The 23,552-nt window shown below is 46.2% G+C and overlaps 1 protein-coding gene across 3 annotated transcripts; it reads right to left on the reverse strand.

Moving 5' to 3' along the window:
* Window positions 1-1,791: 1,791 nt before the first annotated feature.
* Window positions 1,792-18,733, reverse strand: LOC132206193 (class I histocompatibility antigen, F10 alpha chain-like). 3 transcript variants are annotated; one of them, XM_059639409.1, is made up of 9 exons: window positions 18,577-18,695; window positions 11,048-11,206; window positions 9,769-10,029; window positions 9,294-9,566; window positions 8,786-9,049; window positions 6,213-6,317; window positions 5,204-5,236; window positions 4,494-4,532; window positions 1,792-3,402 (listed from the first exon to the last, which is right to left on the reverse strand). In XM_059639409.1, the coding sequence occupies exons 2-8, from the start codon at window positions 11,148-11,150 to the stop codon at window positions 4,495-4,497; spliced, it is 1,077 nt and encodes a 358-aa protein (XP_059495392.1). In that variant the 5' UTR covers window positions 11,151-11,206; window positions 18,577-18,695; the 3' UTR covers window positions 1,792-3,402; window position 4,494. The 3 variants fall into 3 exon arrangements, with proteins under 3 accessions (XP_059495392.1, XP_059495393.1, XP_059495394.1); XM_059639410.1 differs by lacking the exon at window positions 11,048-11,206 and having other exon boundaries at window positions 18,577-18,733; XM_059639411.1 differs by lacking the exon at window positions 6,213-6,317.
* Window positions 18,734-23,552: the final 4,819 nt, after the last annotated feature.

Below are 23,552 nucleotides of genomic sequence, written 5' to 3' on the forward strand. Positions count from 1 at the left end.
TGACCTGCCTGTACTGCAAGCAAAGAAAGCTTTTCACTGTATTTCAGGACACGTGACAATAAATCAATCAACCAACTTGTATTATGCATTATTTTCCCCTTCATCTATGCTGATGCAAGTCCATTTGACTTTATTTTACTCCCTCTCACCATTACTACGTTCATTGTCTTCAGGGCAGTTTCTTGGCTCAATGCTTGACTCAGTGTTTTCCTGTTGTGCAGGTCACAGTTAGTGAAGTTACATAATATCTCAATATCAGACAACACTTTGTTTACTTTCAAATAATCTTATCAAAAATTCAAAGTGATTCACAGTCTGATTTTCATGTATCCTCTCCTGCATGGTTCTGATGTCTCAGAGGTTGACAAAATTGTCCCTCTCAGTTCTCTGAGAAAGTTCATAGTCATGGATATAAAAATGTCAATCCAAACATATAAACCTGTCATGCACATCCACAAATTACATTCACAAGAATGTATATCAATACAATATATTATCTCTTATTGAATTATAAGTTCAGTTGAGATATTCAAGTTTGCATGGAGTGCTGCATTCCTTTCTGAATAACTTTACCCCTTACCATCGACCACTTCCTCATATGGAGACCGTTCCTTGACAGTGAGTTGCTGAAAACTGGCATCTGCTCTTGAGGGAGAACAGCACAAGCTCACCCACTCAGCACGTCTGACAGAAGATGGATACAAACGAGAACATAAGAACTGAAAGCAGCAGTGAGCAATTCAACCCCTTGAGCCGAACACTAAATGTGGTCTCAGCCCATGTTCTTGCCAGTTTCCCATATCGTGTCCATCCACTACTGATTAAAAACCTGTCTGTATCCTCCTTAACTTCACTCAATGTCGCAGTATCTACTTCACTCTGGGGTACTGAATTCCACACATTCATGATCAAATTGACTCTTGTTCTGAAGTGTTTTACTCCAGTTTCATTCAGGATGAGGCAGTGTGTACAGCCTCCTTTTCCTGTTGATTACCATTCACAACTGGGTACGGAAGGATTGTAAACATGCCCCAGAAGGCAGTGGAGGCCAACTCTCTGGATACTTTCAAGAAAGAGATAGACAGAGCTCTTAAAGATAGTAGAATCAAGGGTTATGGGGATAAGGCAGGAACAGGATACTGATTGTGGATGATAAGCCATGATTATAATGAATGGTGGTGCTGGCTCGAAGGGCCGAATGGCCTACTCCAGCATCTATTGTCTATTGTCAGATCTCTCTGCTATTGCCCCCAACCTGATGTGCACACGTCCACATTTGCCTGATCAGAGTTGGTCCAAGTTACCAGAGAGAGTCACTTCTCCATGAAACTTCTGGAGCAATCAAAATCAGGATCCACTGACTGGAGAGGAGTCGCAGGCAGTGTTTTGAAGATTACTTTTTGCCAGTCCTCAGCATTCTAGCTCCAAATTCGCAATGAGGGCCTGGAATGGTCCAACGGCATTGTGCTCCAGTTAAAGCTCTCTTGTACAAAAACCAATGTCAGTTTCTCATTTTAACCTCTCTCACAATCACCTACGTGGTCATTGTTAAAATGTATTTCTAAAGACTATGCATTCTACATCCACCACATCCCCCTATCATGTGTCTATCCTCTCCTCAAATAATGATGACTGGTTTGACTAGTTGTTTCTATCTTTTGCACACTCTGCACTAGATTCAGTTTTTAATTATTAATTCCTTACAGTTTTATCCTTAAGGGACTCAGTATTGTTGTTCTACACATCAAGAGGACATGTCTTCAGAAAAAGACGAAGGACAGAGACAGAAAGTGGAAGAAAAAAATTCTTTTATTTTTGCAGCTTCAGCAAAGACAACATTAGTGCAATGGATTCTACACTGAAAGCCTAAATCAAATATCCCAAACAGATAAACATAAGTGATCAGAAGTTCAAACTTTGGCAGGATTTAGGGCTGCAGTGTGAGATCAAAACAATAAAAATGTAATAACTTCAAGAAATCTAGATGTGAGACCTGAGTATGTCTTTACATTCCATTACCACACTCCATTTAAATAAAATCACTTGCTTTTGCTTTACTAATAAAATAATCAAAAATGAACTAACATACAAATCTTTTATCACTGATTTGTAATAACACTAAGAATTTGTGACATAAATCTCAGGACCAGCTGCAAGATTCATTTGTGTGGGAGATGGCATGACTGGGGGGGGGGCAATACTTTTACGGTGAGAGGAGAAATATTTTAAAAAGACATGAGCACCACAGTGAGTGGTCCATGTGTGGAATGAAATTCCAAAAGGAAGTGTTGGAAATAGGTACAGTTACAACATTTATATTTGGATACGTACATGAATAAGAACTATTTGGAGGGGTATGCAGGCAGGTAGGACTAGTTTAGTCTGGGATTATGTTCGGCATGGATTGAAGGGTCTGTTTCTGTTCTGTATGACTCGATGCTGCACAAACAGCTGAACACAATCTCTGAATCAGAGAGAGAGGAACAGAAAATCGTGGTGCCTTGAACCCAAGACATGAGAGCTGCAAACCATGATTACCCTGCTTGAATGAGGCTTTGCACCAGGAAGTTTATAAATTGATGGAAGTGTTAAAATACGAAATAGCTCAAGTCAGAGCCTGAGGCTGCAGCATGCCATGAGCAGGAGATCAATTCATGACATCTATTGCCATTTGGCAGTGTATACCAAATTAAAAGTAACAATTGGCTTCAGTCAGTCTCTGTAACAAGAGCATAGAAAAGGCTTCACTCAGTATTTAAGGTGCATGAAAATTGAAATGAAATCTGGGATGATCTCACTGAAGAGTGACTGACAAAGAGATCAGGTTTATGTGCTGAATTGACTGACAGGACAGTGCATGTGGCATGACCATTGGGCGTGATCTGTGGAGATGAAATTTTTCTGAGGAAAAATAGTCAAGGCTTAAAAGTTGTTTCTCATTGTCCAGAGGGTAGTTAAGATTTAACCAGTTGTGCAGTGACATGTGGACCATGCCAGATATGGATGACAGATTGCTTTCCCGAAAGGGCATGAGTGAACCAGATGACTTTTTATGACAATCAGTGATGATTATGTGGTCACCATTAAACCAACTCTTAATTCTAAATTTGACTGAATTTGCATTTCACCATCTGCCACAGAATTATTTGAACCTGTGTCTCCAAAAAAAATTAAGCTGGCGGTCTGGATTCTCAGGGCAGTGACCTTAGCACTGTGCCACCATCTGCGCCGAAGGTGAAACTCACAATATCATGTCAGACATTGTCTCAATAATCTATAATTAACAAAGTGATATCATTTCTCAAATCCAGATCATCTATTACTCCAGAAATTGCAGGAGAATTAAGCAGAAGATCAATCACAGCAATGGAAATCGAGTTTCCAGCAGGACATCAGAGACCACTGGGGAAGAGAAATAGCATGGTTACAGACCACAGAAAACCCAGCAGACCCTGAAGCATCTCCCACAAACACCAGCAGCAAAACACAAAAACCCATTCCCTAAGCATCAGCAAAACCCCTCAGACCCACACCCTAAAGACCAGCAAAACCCACAGGGGCACAGGAAGATAGTGAGGCCATTTAGCCCTTCAATCTTGTTCCACTGTTCAGTGACATCACGGGTAGTCTGGCACCTCAATCGATTTACCCATCTTCAGCCTGTCCCTTAATTTTCAGTCTTATTGATTTCTAATTCACCAAAGCCAATTTTGCATGAATTTTCTTTTGAGGAAAGTTCTAACCATTTCCTGCTCTGTTTGTGTGGAAGCGTTTCCTATTTTCACTCTCAATGGGTGCAATTCTAATTACACTGACATTCAAGTCCAAGACGCTCCAACCATTGGAAGCAGTTCCCCTCTATCTACCATGTCCGCTTCTCCTAATATTTCAAAACTTCCATCAAATCAGCCCTTAACGTTCTACATTTTAGGGAGCACGGCCCCAGTTTGTTTAATCTCTGTGTCATTTAACCCTTGAAGACCAGCTTTCATTCAGGTCTATCGACACTGCACTCCCTCCAATACCATAAATCCCCTCACAATCTAGTTTCCTGAACTGCGCTCAGTTCTCTATCAGGTCCAGACCCCACCCACTTCCCTGCATTCCACAAGCACCCAGAAATGCAGAATTCCAGGACAGCAACACTGAACTCAAGGAACACACTACAGTGAGAACTGTCATCGTATTGACTCCCTTTAGAAAGGCAGCATCCAGGATGAAAAGTGTCCGGTTATTTCTGTAGCTTAAACCCCACCCCTCAGAGGTACATTGAGGCTTACACCCATATAGAGTCAGCCTAAATGCTCCATGTTGAACTATGTAAGCTTGTTGTTAGTGATCATACAGAGACAGAGAGAGAGAGAGAGAGAGAGAGAGAGAGAGAGAGAGAGAGACTGAGCACAGAGTACACCCTCCAGATTGTCCAATTCACACCAGCTCCAATCCCCCAGTTACAATGACCTGTTCCCAACAATGAACAACAATGTTCATACCTCAGGAAATGACAGAACTGGAGCTTGTTTCATCAGAAGCTGTTAAGGGAAACACAAGATTAAAAATCATTCATTATCACAGCAACAGAAAGAATGAGACAGAGAATATGTAACAGGGGCAGCGAGAAACAAGAAGGTGAGACAATAATAGACAGCAAGAAACGAGAGAAACAGAACAAAATGAGAGAGCGACAGAAAGAGCATGATAGAGAGAAACAAATAAGAGAGAAAGCACGAGAGGAAAAATGAGAGACAGAACAAACAATTGAGAGAAATGAGAGCCAGAGACGTAAAGAGTGTGAGAGGGAGAAATGAACGAAAGAGAGATTGTATGAGAGGGCTAAACGAGAGACAAAGAGCACACGAGACCAAGAGAAGAATGACAGACAGACAGACAGATCAGACAGAGAACAGAAACAGAAACTGCTTGAGAAACACACTATGTCTGGCAGCATCTGAGGAGACAGACAGCAGAGTTAACACTTTGGATTCAGTGACCCCTCAACAGAACTCCCAGAACGAAATGTCACTGGACTCAAAATGTTTCTTGTTTTCTCTCCACAGATGCTGACAAACCTAATTAGTTGCCTCAGCAATTTATGTTTTCTTTTCTGTTTCAGATCTCTAGCATTTGCAGATTTTTTGTTTGAAACAGAAAAGCAGCTCATCGTACACGAACACAGATGCCGAGAGGTGAATTATCAGCTTACCGTTTGTGGGGCTGTACTTCTTCTTCTCTCCTCCTGTAAATCAAGGAATGTTTGGTGAGTGTCGAGAGACTGTCAGAAAATCAGAGGAAATGTTGGAGACCCTCACTCCCAATTAGACTCAGCCCCTTGTGCCCACTTCTCCCTGAGCTGCTGATGCCCAACAGTGAACTGAGAGCCAAACACAATCTGAAATATCTGACTTCACATTCACAACCTGAGACTCTGAACCCTGAGACCTTCCACCTTACCCTGAGAAATGGCACTGTCACAGACCCTCCTTCACAAACTGAGGCCCTCTCCCCACAGCCTCAGCCATTGTTAACACAGAGACTGAGTCATAAACACAGAGATTCCTTGCCCACCCTCTGAACCCAAGCAAACAGCCGAGAACCATGAGACGCTGCAGAATTAGGCCATTCAGCCCATCAGGAATGCTCCACCATTCAATCGTGGCTGACATGTTTCTCAACCCCATTCCCCTGCCTTCCCCTATAACCCTTGATCCCCTTACCAATTAAATATCTAACTATTCCTGTCTTAACGAGTTTCAGTGTCTTGGCCTCCACACCCTCCAGCAACAATGGATTTCCACAGAAGCACCACTGTCTGGCTGAGGAAATTCCTCCTCAATTCTAAAGGATTGTCCCTTCTCACACTATACTGGCCCCTTTGGTCCTAGTCTCTCCTGCTCATGGAAACATCTTCTCCACATCCACTCTATCCAGGCCTCTCAGTAATCTGTAAGTTTCAATGAGATTCACCCCCGACCTTCAAAACTCCAGGAAACACAGACCCAGAGTTCTCACCAACTCCTCATTTGACAAACCCTTCAACCCAGGGATCATTCTTGTAAACCTCTTCTGGATTCCCAAGGACAGCACATCCTTTCTTAGACATGGGACCCAAAAGTGCTCACAATGTTCCTTCACTTTATTCTGGCCAACTCCCTTCTGGCTCTGCAACTCCGAGACCCCAGAGAGAAGCTGCAATTTTCAACACAAACCCTTACCTTTCTTCTTGTAAATGACAATAACCCCAACAGCGACAGCAATGATCCCAAGGACTCCAAATACAACCCCAACAATGACAGGAACCTGGGAGAGAGACGTCGGGTCTGTCAGAGCGAGAGAGAGAGAGCGAGAGAGAGAGAGCGCGAGAGAGAGAGAGAGCGAGAGAGAGAGAGAGCGAGAGAGAGAGAGAGCGAGAGCGAGACAGAGCGAGAGCGAGAGAGAGCGAGAGAGAGAGAGAGCGAGAGAGAGAGAGAGCGAGAGAGAGAGAGAGCGCGAGAGAGAGAGAGCGCGAGAGAGAGAGAGAGAGCGCGAGAGAGAGAGAGACAGAGAAGAAAAAAAGTGGGAGAGAGACAGACAAAGAGAGAGGGGAGGCAGGGAGACAGAGACAGACAGCAAGAAAGTAAAGAAAAATGTGTGTTATACAGGATATACTGCATACATTCAGGTCATTTGGTCCAATCAGTATATCCTCACTTTTATCCACTGAAGCTCCTTCCTGATCTAAATCCGTCATTGACACTTGCTATTCCTTTCTAATTTCCACTTAAATACATTTGAACAAGTCAGGCTCCCTGCAGCACCAGGCTTCACATTCTCCCCATTCTTTGGCTGGAGAAGTTTCTTTTGAATTCCTCCTGGAATTTTTCGTGATTGTCTTGTGTTGGTAATCTCGAGTTTCTTCACCAAACACACGCTGTGCACCCACTCTATCAAAATGTTTTATCCATTTAAAGATCTCGATAGTCTCACCCTTCAGAATTTATTATTCCTGTCCTTGGGATTTTGGATTGCTTGTCTCCTGTCACAAAGCCTTATCTCAAGCTCATCTCTGCCCTCTTGTAGAATATCTGGAAATGTCTCTCATTCCTTGGACTGCCTGAGATTCCTGACTCTTCTTGAGAATGTTTGGTGCTGTGGCCCATAATAAAAATGGGAATTTAATTCTGAAACTCTGATTAAATAAAACAATATTCATGGTCATGGGAGAAGACACAGTTTGGCGCTGAGTGATGCTGCAGGGTCCAGAAAAGCTTCAATCCTGGTTGTGACGGCACATTTGTTTCCCCCGTCACCACCAGCTGTTTTAGATTCACCAAGACGGGATCTTTCTGTGCCCACGGGCTGATATTGTCAGCAGTGACTGGAAGGGTGTCCAGGAAGTGTACAACCAGAATGGACCCTTCCAGGGGAAGCACACCACCACTGGGGTATCTATCAGCGGGAGGCAGCTCAACGCTTCTGTACCACGTTAAACCGATATTCCTGGCCCTGGGGTGGGAGTGAAATGGCAGCAGGAATGCCAATGCCGGCCACATGCCTCCTCAGAGCGAGAGAAACAGTTTACTTCAGGCACGCACTGTTTTCTCTCACTGCCACTGTCCTTTGACTGAGGAGACCTTCTGAATCCCCTGTTAAAATTCTGTTTCTTTTTTTCTGACCACCCCATCAGCTGTTTTTGTTTCAATCTATTTCATTACAGTAAAGGGGTATTAGAAACTGCAGATGCTGGAGAATCTGAGACCACAAGGTATATAGAGCTGGATGAACACAGCAGGTCAAGTAGCATCAAAGGAGCAGGAAGGCTGATGTTTCGAGCCTAGACTTTTTTTTCAGAAGAACGATCTAGGCTTCAAACATCAGTTTTCCTGCTCCTCTGACGCTGCTTGGTCTGCTGTGTTCATACAGCTCTGCACTTTGTTTTCCCAAATTACAGTAAAACTGTTCACAGTGATTAGGAGTTGAAGTTCTCAAGCGTTGTTTGTGTTTATATGATTCCAAAACAACTCCACAGGATTAAGATTTTGTAACCGGCACTTAAGGATTGATGGGTATAATAATAAATCAAAGGGTGAAGGCAACAGCTAAATCAGCAGTTCCTACTATCTCAGCTAAATCTCCTGTTTACATCTGTCAGCCAGGGCTCCCTCATTAGCCCAGGTTACCCAAATCAACAAATTCAAACTCTTTGAGGAACAAAAACAGAAGTTTCCAGAAAAGCTCAACAGGTCTGGCAGCATCTGTGAAGAAAATAATCGGAGTTAATGCTTCATGTCTGGTGACCCTTACTCAGAATGACCTCACCGGACCCGAAACCTTAACTCTGATTTATTCCTCACAGATGATGCCAGACCTGCTGAGCTTTTCCAGCAACTTCAGTTTTTGTTCCTGATCAGCATCCGCAATTCATTCGGTTTTTATTTCATATTCTACTGGATCCACCTGGCCCTGGTTCCAATCACTATAGAATTCAATGGATACAGCAGGTTCTGTCACACTAATGTCAGATGATATATCATATTCCTTAACCCTGCAGTGTTCTTGGATCTTTAAGATGCTGGAAATAGCAATGTACTCCAGGACACACTGGGATATGTCCTACCATAGCACCCCTGGATTCACTGTCTTTATGACTGCTCTCCAGCAATGGTGTGAGCACTGTGACACACTGATATCAATATTTTTGCCCCTCTCAATCCTAGGATGTCCTGGTGAAGCGGCTCGGCGCTGACCTGCCCCCCTCGGATCCTGGTCTGGGTCTGATTCATCTCTAATAATGAGAAAAAGGTCTTACCATAAATCACCACCAGCTTGTCCTCCAGCCCACTGTGTTCCACCCGACAGGAATACTCGGCCTGATCCACCGGATCAAATTCTATCCATTTCCGGATCTGGTAGGTCCTGTCATGATTGGGTAAGATTCCAGTGGACAGGGTCTCATCGATCAACACTCCATCCCTCCACAGAGTCACCTCGATGGCTTGGGGGTAAAACCCGGTGACGAGACAGGACAGCCGGTTGGAATCGCCCAGATGAGTAAGGGACACGACGGGGGCAGCTGAGGGAGAGAGATAGAGGAGTCAGTGCACGAACATTGAGACAAAAACGAACCTTGCGGTACAGAGTCCCAGGCAACACATCCTTCACTGACTCTCAAACCACCCATACTCACTGTCTCTCACTTCCCCGCATCCCATCTTACTTCTTCCCCAACTCATACTCTGATTCTCACTGAGTCTCCTCCCCCCTCACTCAACAACTCTCACTCAAACCTTCCCCCACCCCCATCCCCATCAACTCACCGACTCTCAGTTCCCTCTGTCCATATTCCAGGTATTTCCTCAGCCACTGGACACATTCCTCCTCCAGGAAATTCTTCCACTCCTGTTTGTACACCACATGCTGGTTCCACCTGTTTTTGATGCTTTCCGCCCAGGGAACCGGTGTCACCCACACCATGTGATCCTTATCGAAGCTGATTAAATCTTGTCCGTCCCATCCAAGTTGACTGAACGCTCTCACAATCTCATTATTCCTCACGTCACAGCCAGTCACCATCTGGTACGTGTGGATCCCTGTCAATCACAATCACAAGCTTCCAGTTAGAGACAGTCAGCCCTGTCAATCAGTCTCAGGGTGAGAACCCCATCATCAGACTCACAACCACAGCCAGCCTCTGGATTGCAGATCCAGATCTGCACCTGGCCCCTCCCCATTCCCACCCAGACTCCCTGAAAGCACAGGAAGGTGTCATGCTGAAGTAAAGGGAGCACTCACCCAATGTCTGATTGGTCCGTGACATTAGTACTGGAATGTACGGCTTGAAATGGTTCTCCATCCGCTGAGCAAGATATAGTTTCCGCTGCCAGGCCTCATGTCCCTCACTCTCCACCATCCACTGTTCCCGGGGGATCAACACCTTCCGATCGCTGTCGTACATAACAAACTGGACCCCGTTCACGTATCCAACAATGACAAACTCGGGGAAACCAGGAATTGATGACACAGCAGTGTGGAAGTACCGGAGAGAGTGAGTGGCTGAAACACACGGAAAAATCAGGACATGAATCCCTGAACACCAATCACAAAACTACAACTGAATGCTATCTCTTTACACTCTACATCTGCATTTATAAAGCTCAGGATCCCATCCATCTCTTTCACCACTTTCAGGCTGGGACCCATAAACCCACTCATTTTGCCATTCAAAGGTAGTACCGACCCACCCCGACATCCTGTGTGTTACCATTAACCAGAAACTGAGGTGGATTAGCCAAATAAAAGCTCTGTGTTCCTGTTGCCTGTTTGCATCAGGAGATGTTTTCATTATTTAATCTCCCCTCCTTTCACCCTATCACAGATTTTCTCCTTTCATCTTCATGTCTCCTCCTCCGTCCATTGCCTTAAAAGGCTTTCAGCAATGATGAAATATTTCTCCCCACGATGCTGCCTGATCAGCTGAATATATCCAGCTATTTTGTTGTGGTCTATTTTGCCACACGATCCAATCTTGTCTGCTGCTAGACCTGAGCTGAATTCAAGAAATAAACTCAAAACAAACAAACAAACAAACACATTCAACTCCACCATCATCACAGCAATAATGTCACACATAATGGAACAGCCAAAAAGTGTTTATATTTTTGTTTCACGGGATGTGGGATCATTGTATAGGGTGGCATTTTCTCCCATCTCCGATTGTCTGAGAACGTGGTGGTGAGACACCATTTTGAACCACTGCAGTCTGTGTGGTGTAGTTACACACACAGTGCTGGTCCCAGCTAAAAATGTCAATTAATTGCCTTTAATTCCAAAACTTTTCTTAATTCTGGGAAACCAGATGAATAACATAAATCTTTTACTGAAATATTTGCAAACATTTTATTCCAGTTTGGACGCGAACCAGACCCACCCACTGCTTTATGCTGTTTCTACTTCTCGAGTCATCATATTGCAACATTTTCAGCGTAGGTACCCAAAATGAGGCGGTGAGATTCTCGACTGGCTGAAATTTCGAACTGCTGACTGCCTGTACACGAAGTAGTGCAAATGTTACCTGCTGCATATGTGTCCCAGCCTGAGAGTGGTGAAAGAGGTGGATGGGATCCTGGACTTTGTAACCACAGGCGTTTCCAAACAGGTTTGAGCTGAATTTCCATCAGGGTTGTAATCTCCGATTTCTCAGAAGAGAATTTTCAACCCTCGATTGAAGCCTCTGCAGAAGCAGATTAAGAATTGGTCTAAGCCTCAACGTCAATAAGACACAAATCCTGTTCCAACCTGTTTGAGATGAACTTCTAATCTATCCCTCCATTAAGATCAATGGATGACTCCTCCCAAATGTGGAACATTTCCCCACCTGGGAGGCTACATCTCATCTAAGAATGATATCAGTGCTAAGATTTAACATCACATCCAATCTGTGAGCACTGCCTTCCAATTCCTCAGGTTGGGAGACTTCAATGACCATGATATCTGTGATGATGTCAAGATCCTTTTATAAAAAGAAATCATCCATCCAACTCTTTCCCATCATTCCAAAACTTGGACTATATACAGATTCCATTCTCAAGAGCCTTGAGAAACTCTATCAACACAGGATGGATAGAAAAGGGGGCAAGAGAGAAGGGAGAGTGGCATTTGTGATTAGGAATGGTAATATGGTCGTACTTAGGGAGGCTATTCCTGATATTCCAGGCCATTGTGTTAAGGGCTTAGATGGAGAGGAATTTATTGAAGGTGTACAAGAAATTGTTCTGATTCAGTAAGTGGACGTACCTACGACAGAATGAGCAAAAACCTGAGGTACTCTTGGGAAATAAGGCACGGCAGGGGACTAAGATGTCAGTGGGGAGCACTTTGGGGGCCATGATCAGAATTCTGTTGGTCTTAAAAATGTGATGGAACAGGACAGACTGAATCTAAAAGTTAAATTTCTAAATTGCAGAAAGGCTGATTTTGATGGTATTACGCAAGAGTTTACAGAAGTTGATTTTGGGTGGATATTTGCAGGTAAAGGGATGGCTGGAAAATGGGAAGCTGTCAAAATGAGACAATGAGAGTCCAGAGACAGTTTGTTTCTGTTACGGTAAAGGACAAGCTTGCTGGATGAATAGAAAAATTGTCATCTTGTTCACAAAAAAAAAGAAGCATAAGTCAGGGAAAGATAGCAGGGATCGAGCAAATCCCTACAGGAGTACAAAGGCAATAGGAGCATATTTAAGAAGGAAATCAGGAGGGCAAAACAAGGACGTGAGACAGCTTTGGCAAATAGAGCTGAAGCAGAATCCAAAGAGATTCTACAAGTACATTAAGGAGTACAGGCTAACTGCGGAGAGAATACGGCCCCTTAAATAACAACAAGGCTACCGACATGTGGAGCTGCAAGAGGTGGGGGAGATACTAAACAAGTATATTGCATCAGTATTTACTGTGGAGAAGGACATGGAAGATATAGAACATGGAACATAAATAGCCACATCTTGAAAAACGTCCATATTACACGGGAGGTGGCGCTGTGCGTCTTAGAATGCATGAAGTTGGATTTATCCCCCAGACCTGATCAGGCATAGCCTAGAACTTTGTGAGAAGCAAGGGAAGTGATTACTGGGCCTGTTGCTGAGACATTTGTATCATGGATAGCCAGAGGTAAAGTGCCAGAAGACTGAAGGTTGGCTAACGTGGTGTCACTATTTCAGAAAGGTGGTAAGGAAAAGCCAGGAAACTAAAGACCGGTGAGCCTGACATTGGTGGTGGGAATGTTGTTTGGAGGGAATCCGGAGGGACAGGATTTATTTGTATTTGGAAAGGCAAGGAAATTTTAGGGATAGTCACCATGGCTTTGTGAGTGGGAAATCATGTCTGACTGAGCGGATTGAGTTTTTTGAAGAAGTAACGCAGAGGATTGCCGATGGCAGTGCAGTGGAGATGATTTATATGGACTTCAGTAAGGCATTTGAGAAGGTTTGATGTGGTAAACTGGTTAGCAAGGTTAGATCACGTGGAATACGTGGGCAACTAGCCATTTGGTTACAGAACTGGCTTGAAAGTAGTGGTAGAGGGTTGCTTTTCAGATTAGAGACCTGTAACCAGTGGTGTGCCACAATGATCAGTGCTGGGTCCACTGTTTTTTGTCATTTATATAAGTGATTCAATGTGAACATAAGAGGTATGAATAGTAAGCTTGCAGATGACACCAAAATTGGAGATGTAACGGACAGCGAAGAACATTACCTCAGACTACAATGGGACCTTAATCAGATGGGCTGATGGGCCAAGGAGTGGCAGCTGGAGTTTGATCTTGATAAATGTGAGATGCTACAGTCTGGTCAGACAAATCAGGGCAGGACTTATACAATTAATGGTAAGGTCGTGGGGAGTGTTGCTCAATTAGATCTTTTAGTGCAAGTTTGTAGTAACCTGAAAGTGGAGTCGCAGGTAGATAGGATCGTGAACATAGCATTTTGTTTGCTTGCCTTTAATGGTCAGTGCATGGAGTACAAGAGTTGGGAGGTCGTGTTGCTTCTGTACAGGCTATTGATTAGGCAACAGTTGGAATACTGTGTGTAATTCTGGTCTCCCTGCTTTGGAAAGGATGTTGAGAAACTTGAAAGGGTTCAGAAAAGATTTACAAGGATGTTGCCAGAGTTGGAGGGTTTGAGCTATATGGGAAGGCTGAGTATACTGGAGCTATTTTCCTTGGACCGTCAGAGGATGAGGTGTTGACTTTATAGAAGTTTATAAAATCATGAGGTGCATGGATAGGTGAAATAGACAAGGTGTAATCCCTGGGGTGGGTGGGTCCAAAACTAGAGGGCAAAGGTTAACAGCAAGTTCCAACTGCCAACGCATATCGCTGTCACCCAACTTAACGATGGCACTTAAAATGAGATGAGGATAAAGGAAGTGTTTCAAAGACTCCCTCAGGGCTTCTATCAAGAAATGCAACATGAATACCAGTCCATGCGAGACCTTCATTCAGAAGAATATGATTTTGGAGGAAATTCCTGTTTGAAGGGTTACAATTCTTTGGAGAACTCCTGCTGGCAAGTGGAAGTGTGGAAAAGGAACCAGGAAAGGAAAGCCAACAATTTCAAGCCCAAAGGAACAATTCCACTTTCCAGAAACACCTGCCAAATGGATTTTCGGAGATGGAACTCTAGGATTGGGATCATCAGCCACATAAGGACCCACAGAATACATGACCAGTGCCATGGGAGTGTCCTAGATGGACAATCATACTCATTAGTGAGGGGACACCAACAACATCTGGATTGATTTTACAAGCTTCGTATCAAAGACCCCAATTTCTGACAGTTATAACTTAAATTCCTAAACATATTCCAAAAACAATGAATGATGAAACAGATTTTCCCAAGAGGCAAAAAGAACAGGTTCAAGGGGATGAATACTCTTCCAATTCTTATGGCCTTTCCTTTCATTCATTCCAGGGGGGTGGGTATAGGTCAGCCCTTGTAGTCCACCTTCAATTACACTGACACCAGTTATAAACAATGCCCATTCCAGTGAGTCTGAAGTCACAGGTAGGTACGACCAGGAAGAGACAGCAGACTGCCTGCCCTAAAAGAACATTGTTGCACTAGACAGATATTTATGATATTTTTCTTCCACATTCTTCACTGCTAACTTCCTGTCCCAACACTCCAATTAAATGTCGCTGCCTTTCTATTCCACCACATTCCCCTGATCTCAGTCTGACACTCCTCCCTTAATCACCAGCACACACTTACTGCAGGTAACAGTCCAGCACATCTCTGGCTCTCAACTGCAGACACTCAACCAGTAATGGAGTTCAAATATCATTAAAGATTTCTCCAAAAAGCAACAAGACAACAGTTTGTTAGAATTCTATTCCAATAACGCATTTTTTCTAATTCAGCAAGGTGTGCCCTGGACTGACACTGTCCCCGACCCCGGTCTGTGAGCTGTATCCCGTACTGGCACTGTCCCCGTCCCCGGTCTGTGAGCTGTATCCCGTACTGACACTGTCCCCGACCCCAGTCTGTGAGCTGTATCCCGTACTGGCGCTGTCCCCGACCCCGGTCTGTGAGCTGTATCCCGTACTGGCACTGTCCCCGACCCCGGTCTGTGAGCTGTATCCCGTACTGGCGCTGTCCCCGACCCCGGTCTGTGAGCTGTATCCCGTACTGGCGCTGTCCCCGACCCCGGTCTGTGAGCTGTATCCCGTACTGGCGCTGTCCCCGACCCCGGTCTGTGAGCTGTATCCCGTACTGGCGCTGTCCCCGACCCCGGTCTGTGAGCTGTATCCCGTACTGGCGCTGTCCCCAACCCCGGTCTGTGAGCTGTATCCCGTACTGGCACTGTCCCCGACCCCGGTCTGTGAGCTGTATCCCGTACTGACACTGTCCCCGACCCCGGTCTGTGAGCTGTATCCCGTACTGGCACTGTCCCCGACCCCGGTCTGTGAGCTGTATCCTGTACTGGCTCTGTCCCCGTCCCCGGTCTGTGAGCTGTATCCCGTACTGGCACTGTCCCCGACCCCGGTCTGTGAGCTGTATCCCGTACTGGCGCTGTCCCCGTCCCCGGTCTGTGAGCTGTATCCCGTACTAACACTGTCCCTGTCGGTCTGTGAGCTGTATCCCGCACTGACACTGTCCCCGGTCTGTGAGCTGTATCCGGTACTGGCACTGTCCCCGTCCCCGGTCTGTGAGCTGTATCCCGTACTGACAATGTCCCCTCAATTTATTTTTACAGCTGTGGCATGAACACTTGCGTAAACAAATTCCTCCTCATGTGTTGTAAAGCTATCAGCCTTCCTCTAGACACAGCTTCCACTGCTGTCTGTAGCTTTCCTGCAAACATCTTTTCTCGAGGTAAATCTCTGAAGGCAAAGCTAGAATCTCTGTAACCAGACAGGCATTATTGTTGACTCTTTCGCATCTAATGGTTTATGGTCCATCTGTCTGAGCACTTCAGCCCAAGGTATTAATTAGATAATGAGGTAACTTAATTGATGAGTTTATCTGCTCATAGATTCAGAGCTGTTCCCACCAGCCAATCCCTCTAATGTCATCATGTTGAATGAATATTAATCCTCTCCTCGGCAATAACCATTGCAGAGTTGAAAATCTTGTCTAACACAAGGGAGAAGACGAATGAAATGCTCTCAGAGCACTTGTCTGGATGAGTACAGTTCCAACACACTCAAGAAGCTCAACACCATCTAGCATAGAGCAACCCACCAAGGGGACTATTCAACATCTCCAACATTCATTGCCTTCACCACTGATGCAGAGTGACAGTAAAGAGTGTATCTCTGAGAAGATGCACTGCAGGATCCCGCCCAGCATCATTTGATAGTACATTCCCAACTCAAAATCTCCTTTCTCCAAGGCCAAAGGGAGCAGAGAGATGGGAACACCACAATCTACAAGTTCACCTCCATGTCTCATCCTGACTTGGAACGATCTCACCATTCCCTCACTGTTACTGGAATATAACTTGAGAGCTTGCTCCCTAACAGCACTGGTGGACTGCAATGGTTCAACATTCTTGCTCACTGCCACCTCTGAGAGCAAATAACAACGAGCAATACGTCCCAGCTTTACCTGTAACACTCGGATGTCATTGACTAATATAAACAAAACGTCCAAGCGGAATACAACTGTAAAACAGTATAATATTCAGCTTCTTGAAACTGGCAGACTGGAACATGAGGAAGCCATTCAGCCCTTCAAGCCTGCTATGCAGGAATAGGAAGAGGTCATTTGGCCCCTTCAGTTTTTGACACAGTGACAGAAACAAGTCCCTCGGACCCACGATGCTGGCCATTCCCATGTCACTTTTAGTTTCCACCTGTGTTCCATTTCTGATGTTGAGGTTTTGTGGACCTCGGCAGCTGATGGTTGATTTGTGGCATGCACAGCTGCAGGGAAGGAATGGTTCCTCCATTTGTGTGTATGCACTGCGATGGTATCGAGTCAGAGTCACACAGCAAGGAAACAGACCTTCAGACAGTTTAGTTAAATCGATGAGAATACCACAGTTAGGCCGACTGGAGAGAATAAAATATGATTTACTGAAATAAAACGAAGATTTGAGAAGCCATTTTGTTAGCTTATTATCCAAAGCTGGGGAATGGAGAGAATTTCACAATTCACTTCAGCCTCATCCATTGAATAATCAGACTTTGTTTAGTTCTCAAGTTCATGCATTTTTCACTTTTTGCTTTACTTGTAAATGTATTTACTAATATTTTAACTTCACTTTTCTATCCTTTAACGTTCAATAAATCATTTGAAACAAAGGTTTTTGCTGTCGCATTATAGTTAAGTCTCATACAAACCTGAATAATTTTAAATATTGGATTCACCAAAGTTAAAAACATGTAATCAAATAAATTGTACCAAATAAAACACTCTGACAGTCATATGTTCCAGGGTTAAAATCGCAGTCAGCACCCTTCTTCAGAAATGGGGAAGTGGGAAGGAAACTCTGAAATAAATAGAGTGGGGACAGGTGGGACTGGGAAAGGTAGCCGGGGTGGTGATAGGGATTGGTCAGTGAGGGGACACGAGCAGATAGGTGGTAGAGAAGATGGGCAGGTTGAGTCAGGTCAAGGAGGTGGGGATGTGAAGAAGGTTTGGTCATGGGATGAGGACGGGATGGGGCGATTTTGAAGCGAGCAAAGTCCACATTGGGACCATTGGGCTGTAGGCTCCTAAGGTGGAACATGAGGTGCTGTTCCTCCAGTTTCCACGCAGCATAATTGTGACACTGGGGGAGGCCCAGGATGGATATGTTGTCCGTGGAGTGGGAGGGGGAGTTGAAGTGGTTAGCGACTGGAAGGTGTTGTCGTTTGTCGCAAACACAGCGCAAGTACTCTACAAAGCGGTCCCTGAGCCTCCGCTTCGCCTCACCAATGGCGAGGAGGCTGCAGGGGGAGCAGCGGATGCAATAGACCACATTGATAGATGTGCAGGTGACCCTCTGTCTGATGTGAAATATTTGTTTGGAGCCTGGGGATTGAGGTGGCCGGGGGCGGGGGGGTGAGGGGGGAGGAGATGTAGGGGCATGGTTCGAACTTCCTGCAGTTGCACAAAAAGGTCCTGTGGGTAGGGGACCAGAGGGGAGTGTCTAGTGGACGAGGGAGTCACAGAAAGAGCAATCCACAGGGAAGGCAGGGTGGGGGAATTATTTTCGGCTGTGGGATCAGATTGCAGGTGGCAGACGTGACGGAGAACACGGACTCCCACAGCTACATTAGAATACACTTCCTCTCACCCACGTCCCTGACCAGGAATGCAATCCCTTACTCCAAATTCCTCCACCTCCCAAGATGGGGCGTTCCACTCCTCAACATCCCAAATATCCTCTCATTTCAAGGACGGCAACGTCCCCCCTTCAGTGGTCGAAAGTCATCTTGATCACATCCCTTGCGTTTCCCGCACCTCTGCCCTCACATCCCCTCACTGCAAAAACAAAGACAGAATTCCCCTTGTCCTCATATCACCCCATTAACCTCAGAATTCAGTGTATCATTCGCCGCCACTGACTGAGGACTAATGCACCAGGACCCAGCTGGAATTGTGCCCAGTTACCCACCTGCAGAGAGCTCTCCACACAGAAGCCCCAGCACGAACAGTCGGATCATTGCGCCTTCAGCCACCGGCCTGGGAGGAGAAATGGGTGAGAGAAATCGTTTTCCAGTGAAATGTCTCCAGACTGTGAGCTGCGCCTTGGGCTGATCTCCTTTCACTCAGGCACCTTCACACTGATTGGTCCCAAACTATCATTGATCCAATCAGAATAAAAAGAATCAGTGAGTCATCTGTCTCCGGAAGAATAGATTTCAAACGGGTTGCGAATTCGCGCATTGACTCCTGGAAACTTCCCAAACAGATCCACACCTTTCACTTTCAGAATGAGATAACAAAGTATGGAGCCGGAGGAACACGGCAAGCCTGGCAGCATCAGAGGAGCAGGAAAGCTGATGAATCGGTTCGGGACCCTTCAGAAATGGGGGAGAAGGAAGGGTCTCTTTAAAAATAAATAGAGCGGGGCGTGAATAGGCGGTATATAGGCTTCGGAGTTGGCCGGTGGTGGGGACGGGAGGAGCTAGTAGGTGGGAGAGAAGACGGACAGGTCAGTGAGGCTGGACGAGGAGCGGGGTGCCGGTCTTGCGATGAGGTCGGGGAGTAGGGAGATTTTGAAGCTGGTAAAGTCCACATTGATGCTGTTGGGTTGCAGGGTTCCCAGGCGGAATATGAGGTGCTGATCCTCCAGTTTCCGGATGGCATCACTGTAGCCCCAGGATGGACATGTCGTCCAGAGAGTGGGAGGGGGAGTTGAAGTTCTTTGAGACTGGAAGGTTGTTGTTTGTCACTAACCGAACGTAAGTGTTCCACAAAGTAGTCTCCGAGCCTCTGCTTGCTCTCACCGATGGAGAGGAGGCCACATCGCGTACAGCGGATGCAGTATATCACATTAGCAGATGTGCAAGTGAACATCTGTTTGATGAGGAAGTTCTTATTAGAGCCTGGAATGGGGGTGAGGAGGGAGGTATAGGGGCAGATGTAGCACTTCCTGTCGGGGCAACTGAGGAGTGTGGAGCGGAAGAGGGAGTTGCAGAGAGAGTGGTCCTTCCAGAAAGCAGATAAGGGTGGGGAGGTAAATATATCCTTGGTAGTGGGGTCAGATTGCAGATGGCAGAAGTGGTGGAGAATGGTGTGTTGAATTGAGAGGTTAATGGGGTGATGTGTGAGGACAAGGGGAATTCTGTCTTTGTTGTTATTGTGGCGAGAGGGTGTGAGGGCTGAGGTGCGGGAAACACAAAAGGTGCGGTCGAGGAAGTTTTCGACCACTGTTGGGGGGAGGTTGCAGTTATTGAAATACGAGGACATCTGGGATGTTCAGGAGTGGAATGCCTCATCTTGGGAGCAGTTGCAGTGGAGGCAGAGGAATTGGGAATAGGGGAATGCATTCTTGCAGGAAAGTGTGTGAGAAGAATGTAGTCTGGGTAGCTAGTGGACTTGAAGTAGATATCAGTTTTGAGGTGATCACCAGAGATGGAGACAGAGAGGTCCAGGAAGGAGAGAGAGGTATCAGAGATGGTCCAGGTGAACTTGAGGCTGGCGTTGGAGGCGTTAATAAAGTGGATGAACTGTTTGAGCTCCTCGTTAGAGTATGAGATGGTGCCAATACAGTTATCGATGCAGCGGAGGAAGAGTTGGGGGATTGTGGCAGACTAGCTGCGAAAGAGGGACTGTTGCATGTATCCTACAAAGAGGCAGGCATAGCTTGGGCCCATGCGGGTACCCATGGCCACCCCCTTAGTCTATAGGAGGTGGGAGGAGTTGAAGGAGTTGTTAAGGGTAATGATGAGTTCAGTTAAGTGGATAAGGATATCGGTGGAGGGGGTCTGGTTGGGCCTGCAGGAGAGGAAGAAGCTTTTGGGCCGTCGGACTGGCGAAGGTAAGATGTTGGGGGCCAGGGAATCTGAATTTTGGAGGAGGTGGAGAGCATGGGTGGTGTCCCAGATGGAGGTGGGGAGTTCCTAGACCAGGAGGGAGGTAGTAGAGTCAAGATAAGTGGAGATAAGTTCGGTGGGGCAGGAGCAGGCGGAGACAATGGGTTGGCTGGGGCAGTCAAGTTTGTGGATTTTGGGAGGGAGAAAGAAACAGACAATGCGGGGTTGGGGAATGATGAGGTTGGAGGCTGTGGGTGGGAGGTCACCTGAGGCGATGAGGTTATGGATGTTCTGGGAGATGAAGTTTTGGTGGTTGGGGGGGTGGGGTCATGATCAAGGGGGCGGTAGGAGGAGGTGCCGGAGAGATGGCATCTGGCCTTGGCGATGTAGAGGTCAGTGCGCCATACTACAACTGCACCACTCATGTCCGCCGGCCCAATAGTGAGCTTGGGGTTGGAGCAGAGGACTGCAAGTTCCATAGGGGAGAGGTTGAGGCATTCAGTGTCTCAATGGCAGTTGGAGATGAAGCGATCAAGGGAGGGTAGGAGGCCTTGGGGTGTTGTCCAGGATGATGGGGTGTGTTGGAGGCGGGAGAAGGGATCGGTAGAGGGGGGTTTGTCTTGCATCTAAAGAAATAAGTGCGGAGGCGGCGGAAAAACTGTTTGATGTCCCAGTGTGGGGGGGTATTCGTTGATGTTCAGGTGGAGGAGGATAAAGGTGAGCCCTTTACTGAGGACTGACCATTCGTCCTCAGTGAGGGGGAGGCCGGGGGTGATGGTGAAGGCAGGGCTGGGGGCTGATGTTGGCTGTATAGCTAGTGGCTGTTGAGAAAGTCGGTGGAGCGGCGTCGGTGTCGGCATTGGCAGGGGGCATCCTTGATGTTGGCAGTGACAGCCCCTGCCAACATCGAAGCCTCTTCCACAGACCCCTTCTCCTGCCTCCAGTAACAAATTTCCTGGCTTCGCAACAGCAATTGCTACGTTGCCACTGCTTTCCTCGGTGTTCTGGGAGATCTCTGGGCTCGTGGTCCCCAGAATCTGGATTTGCTGCCTTGATGCTCCTTTTCATTCGGGATCTACAAGACCTCTTTTGTTGAGTGTGCTGAGATCATCTCACCCAAAATCTATTCACACCATTGCAGTAAGTGACATTGAATCCATTCCACTACATTAACCCTTTCAGAACCAAATGACTTAGACTTCACCAAACACAAGTCAAGAATACATTGCATCACTCCAAAACATAGAGTCACAGAATTATACAGCACAGAAAGAGGCCTTTAAGTCCAATTCATCTATGGTCACTGGGTTTCCTAAACTGAGCTAGTCCCATTTGTCTCTGCTTGGCACATATTCCTCTAAATCTTTCCTATCCATGTACTCATCCAAATGTCTTTGAAATGTTATAATTGTACCCACTTCTACCACTTCTCTTGGCATTTCGTTCCATATATGCACCACCCTCTGTGTGAAAAAGTTCACCTTACCTATGCCCCTTGTGATTTTATAAACCTCTATAAGGAACTGTTCAGCCTCCTATCCTTCAGGCAAGGAAATCCCTGCCTATCCAGCTGCTCTTTATAACACATAATGTGAATGTTCCCCCTCTTAGAACCATTTTTTCAAACCTTTTTTTGCACCTTTACCAGTTTAATAACATTCTTGTGTAGTAGGGTGCCCAGAATTGTATGCAGCACAATTGTATGACCTTACCAATGCCTTGTTTAGCCATAACATGTGATCCTGTACTCAAGTATGTCAAACACCTGTCAACTTGTGATACCACTCCCAAGGAGCTATGCACCTGCACTTTGACAACTCTACCCAGGGCCCTGCCATTAACTCTGTAAGCCCTGTCCTCGTTTGTCTCACCAAAATAAGACACCTCGCATTTTTCTGAATTAAACTCCACCTGCAATTCCTCGGCCCACTGACCCAGTTGATCAAGATCCTGTTGTATTCTGAGGTAACTTTCTTCACTGTCCAGTATACTGCCAATTTTACTGTCACGAGCAAACTTACTAACCTTAAACTCCTGCACTCTCATCCACATCATTTATTTAATTGAAGAACAACAGTGCTCCCGAGAGGGGGATATAGGTTCAAGAAAAAAATTGACACACAGACAGTGGAGGCAACTGTGGATTTAGCAGCTTTTAGAATAGATAGGTGCAGAGACCTGAATGAGGTTTATCACAGAGATAATGGGAACTGCAGATGTTGGAGAATCAAAGATAACAAAGTCTGGAGCTGGATGAACACAGCAGGCCAAGCAGCATCTTAGGAGCACCAAAGCTGATGTTTCGGGCCTAGACCCTTCATCAAAAAAGGGGAAGGGGGAGAGGGTTCTGAAATAAATAGGGAGAGACGGGGAGGAGGATCACAGATGGATAGAGGAGAAGATAGGTGGAGAGGGAACAGACAGGTTAAAGAGGCGGGGATGGAGCTAGTAGAGGTGAGTGTAAGTGGGGAGGTAGGGAGGGGATAGGTCAGTCCAGGGAGGACAGACAGGTCAAGGGAGCGGGATGAGGTTAGTAGGTAGGAATTGGGGGTGCGGCTTGAGGTGAGAGGAGGGGATAGGTGAGAGGAATAACAGGTTAGGGAGGTGGGGACAAGCTGGGCTGGTTTTGGGATGCAGCGGGGGGGAGGGGAGATTTTGAAGCTTGTGAAATCCACAATGATACCATTGGGCTGCAGGGTTCCCAAGTGAATATGAGTTGCTGTTCCTGCAACCTTTGGATGGCATCGTGGTGGCACTGCAGGAGGGCCAGGATGGACATGTCGTCTAAGGAGTGGGAGGGGGAGTTGAAATGGTCTAACTGGGAGGTGCAGTTGTTTATTGCAAACCGAGCATAGGTGTTCTGCAAAGCAGTCCCTAAGCATCCGCTTGGTTTCCCCAATGTAGAGGAGGCGACAACGTGTACAGCAGATGGAGTATACCACATTGGCAGATGTGCAGGGGAACATCTGCTTGATGTGGAATGTCATCTTGGGGCCTGGGAAGGGGGTGAGGGAGGAGGTGTGGGGGCAAGTGTAGCACTTCCTGCGGTTGCAGGGGAAAGTGTCGGGTGCGGTGGGGTTGGCGGGGAGTGTGGAGCGGACAAGGGAGTCAC

The sequence above is a fragment of the Stegostoma tigrinum genome, chromosome 34 (assembly GCF_030684315.1).
Source record: "Stegostoma tigrinum isolate sSteTig4 chromosome 34, sSteTig4.hap1, whole genome shotgun sequence".
Lineage (NCBI taxonomy): Eukaryota > Metazoa > Chordata > Chondrichthyes > Orectolobiformes > Stegostomatidae > Stegostoma > Stegostoma tigrinum.